Below are 2,386 nucleotides of genomic sequence, written 5' to 3'. Positions count from 1 at the left end.
ATGACCAGTGCATTTTCTTGGCAAAACTCTATTAGCCTTTGCCCTGCTTCATTCCGTATTCCAAGGCCAAATTTGCCTGTTACTCCAGGTGTTTCTTGACTTCCTACTTTTGCATTCCAGTCCCCTATAATGAAAAGGACATCTTTTTTGGGTGTTAGTTCTAAAAGGTCTTTTAGGTCTTCATAGAACCGTTCAACTTCAGCTTCTTCAGCACTACTGGTTGGCTCATAGACTTGGATTACTGTGATATTGAGTGGTTTGCCTTGGAAACGAACAGAGATCATAAGAACCTCAAACTCCTTATTCTTTGGGATATAGTTTTTTATTTATTTTTTAACAGTTAGTAGAGGAAACAGTCAGACCTGCTCCATCTAGAGAGATTCCTTTGAGAATTGATGGCCAGATAGAGACAGGTAAGATGTGAGAGAGTCTTGAGGAATTGGTTATGGCAAATGTTCTTTGCTCATGGATGGTGCTGGCTCTTGTTTGCACAGACATACCCTTTCCACACTCCAGTCAATGCAAAGGTCGTAAAGGACTACTACAAGATCATCACCCGGCCAATGGACTTACAGACACTCCGTGAAAATGTGCGTAAACGCCTCTACCCATCTCGGGAAGAGTTCAGGGAGCATTTGGAGCTAATTGTGAAAAATAGTGCAACCTACAATGGTAAGAATCACCTATCTTTGACTGCAAAGGTGACCTTTTAGATCCTTACTTAATTCCTTACTAGTCCTAAATTCAAAGTAGATTGGACTGATCAAAAGGACCTACAATGTATTAGTGAATTTGAGGGTTATGAAAATCAGGTAACGTGTGTTTTTAGTCATTTAATAGATATTGCTGCTTTTTATTCCCACTTTTTAATGTATCCTCTGGAGAATTTGGAGTCTATCTGTTGAAATGAAACAATTGGATGGGGAGTATGGGAGGAAGAAGTGAGCCTAGGTAAATAGAAGAGGCATTTGCTGTGGATGGAACCCCCACAGAGTATGTGCTTGTGACTGTATTTGTCTTTGATTTGATCTACAAATACGTTATAGGGGCTGTTATATTTCTACTTTGCTCAAAAACTGAAAATATAAGGAGGAAGAAATCTGTTTTCTGAGTCTTAAAGAGTTCAAGATATAGTACATACAGCTTTTGCCCATGTAAAGGATAAAATTTTCTGATTTCCAGTTGTATCCTTGAGCACAGATTCATCTCGAAGTATAGAGATTAAGGAAGGGTACAGATTAACCATGGCACTTAATAATTGAATTACCTTAGATGACTTATTTAGCATCTTATAACCTTTTCCGTTTTTTCACCTGTACGCATGCGACAATAGTTGTACCTAGATTTTAATACCTTTCACAAGCAGCCCTGACCCGTTTATCTAGTCTCATTTCCAATGACTGGCTCCCATACCTACTATAGATATAGATTCCTGCCACACTCAGCATTGTATTTCACTAAATATCCTATCCCATGTCTTCATTCCTTTGCACAGTCTTTGCCCTTTGTAAGGAATGCCCTTTATTCTCTTTCCATTCATATTTCCAGCCTAGCTCATATCCTCGCTTCATGAAGATGTATTCACATTGCTCACGGTACCCATTTTTCAATCATCTGTGCCCCTTAGCACAATTAAATCAACTTTTATAGCTCTTATTATGTTACATATAATTGATTATATATTTGATTTTCCTACCACTTTGTGACCTCCTAGAGAGACCATTCATCTTTGTATTCCAAGGGCCTAGCAGAGTACCAGACACATACAAAGGAAGAATAAATTTGTTAGGTCCAACTATCATTTAAGTTGGCAAGCATAATTGCATAAAAAAAAATGGGTAGCTAAGAGCTGACATTGAAAATGCAGAGCTTGAGGTACCTGTGGGTCATTTAGGGGCAATGTTAGTAAAAATTTGGAAATGATTTTCTCCTTACATCCCCCTCTAGCTCAATCTTCTTTTTTCCTTATACCCAAATGATGATAATAGTAATGATACCACCATCAGTGGTATTACTATCCTTCCAGTTATACAACCTAGAAATATGAGTCATCGTTGATTCACTCTCCCTCTCCCGCACTCATAGATCACTAAGTTCCATAAATTGTACCTTCTAAATTTTGCTAGAACAAATTCCCTTCCTTTTGGTCTCCATTGCAACTGTCTTAGTTGAAGCCCTTGTCATCTCTTCTTTGACCTCTTGCAGTTGCTTCCAGACTTTCTCTCTGCTGCTTGCCTTAGTTCTTCATACTGTTGACAGGGTATTTTTTTCTGATATACAAGTTTGAAAAATTACTCTCTAGCTTAAAATCTTCAGTGCCTTTGTATCTCCTATTAGACCACTGTAATATGTCCCGTCCAGCCTTTCCAAGTTCCATTTCTGGTTT

General features: G+C 38.3%; 1 protein-coding gene across 1 annotated transcript in view; it reads left to right on the top strand.

The window, feature by feature from the left end:
* The window catches only part of TAF1 (TAF1 RNA polymerase II, TATA box binding protein (TBP)-associated factor, 250kDa), a gene marked incomplete at its 5' end in the record, with an annotated part of 61,547 nt that overhangs the window by 22,319 nt on the left and 36,842 nt on the right, over positions 1 to 2,386 (top strand). The window contains one exon of the mRNA XM_010861020.1: positions 495 to 672. Within this exon, the coding sequence (XP_010859322.1) occupies positions 495 to 672 (178 nt within the window). The remainder of the gene's footprint in view (positions 1 to 494; positions 673 to 2,386) is intronic.

Source organism: Bison bison, unplaced genomic scaffold (genome assembly GCF_000754665.1).
Source record: "Bison bison bison isolate TAMUID 2011002044 unplaced genomic scaffold, Bison_UMD1.0 scf7180017857652, whole genome shotgun sequence".
Taxonomy (NCBI): domain Eukaryota; kingdom Metazoa; phylum Chordata; class Mammalia; order Artiodactyla; family Bovidae; genus Bison; species Bison bison.
This window is presented reverse-complemented; position numbering and strand designations above follow the sequence as displayed.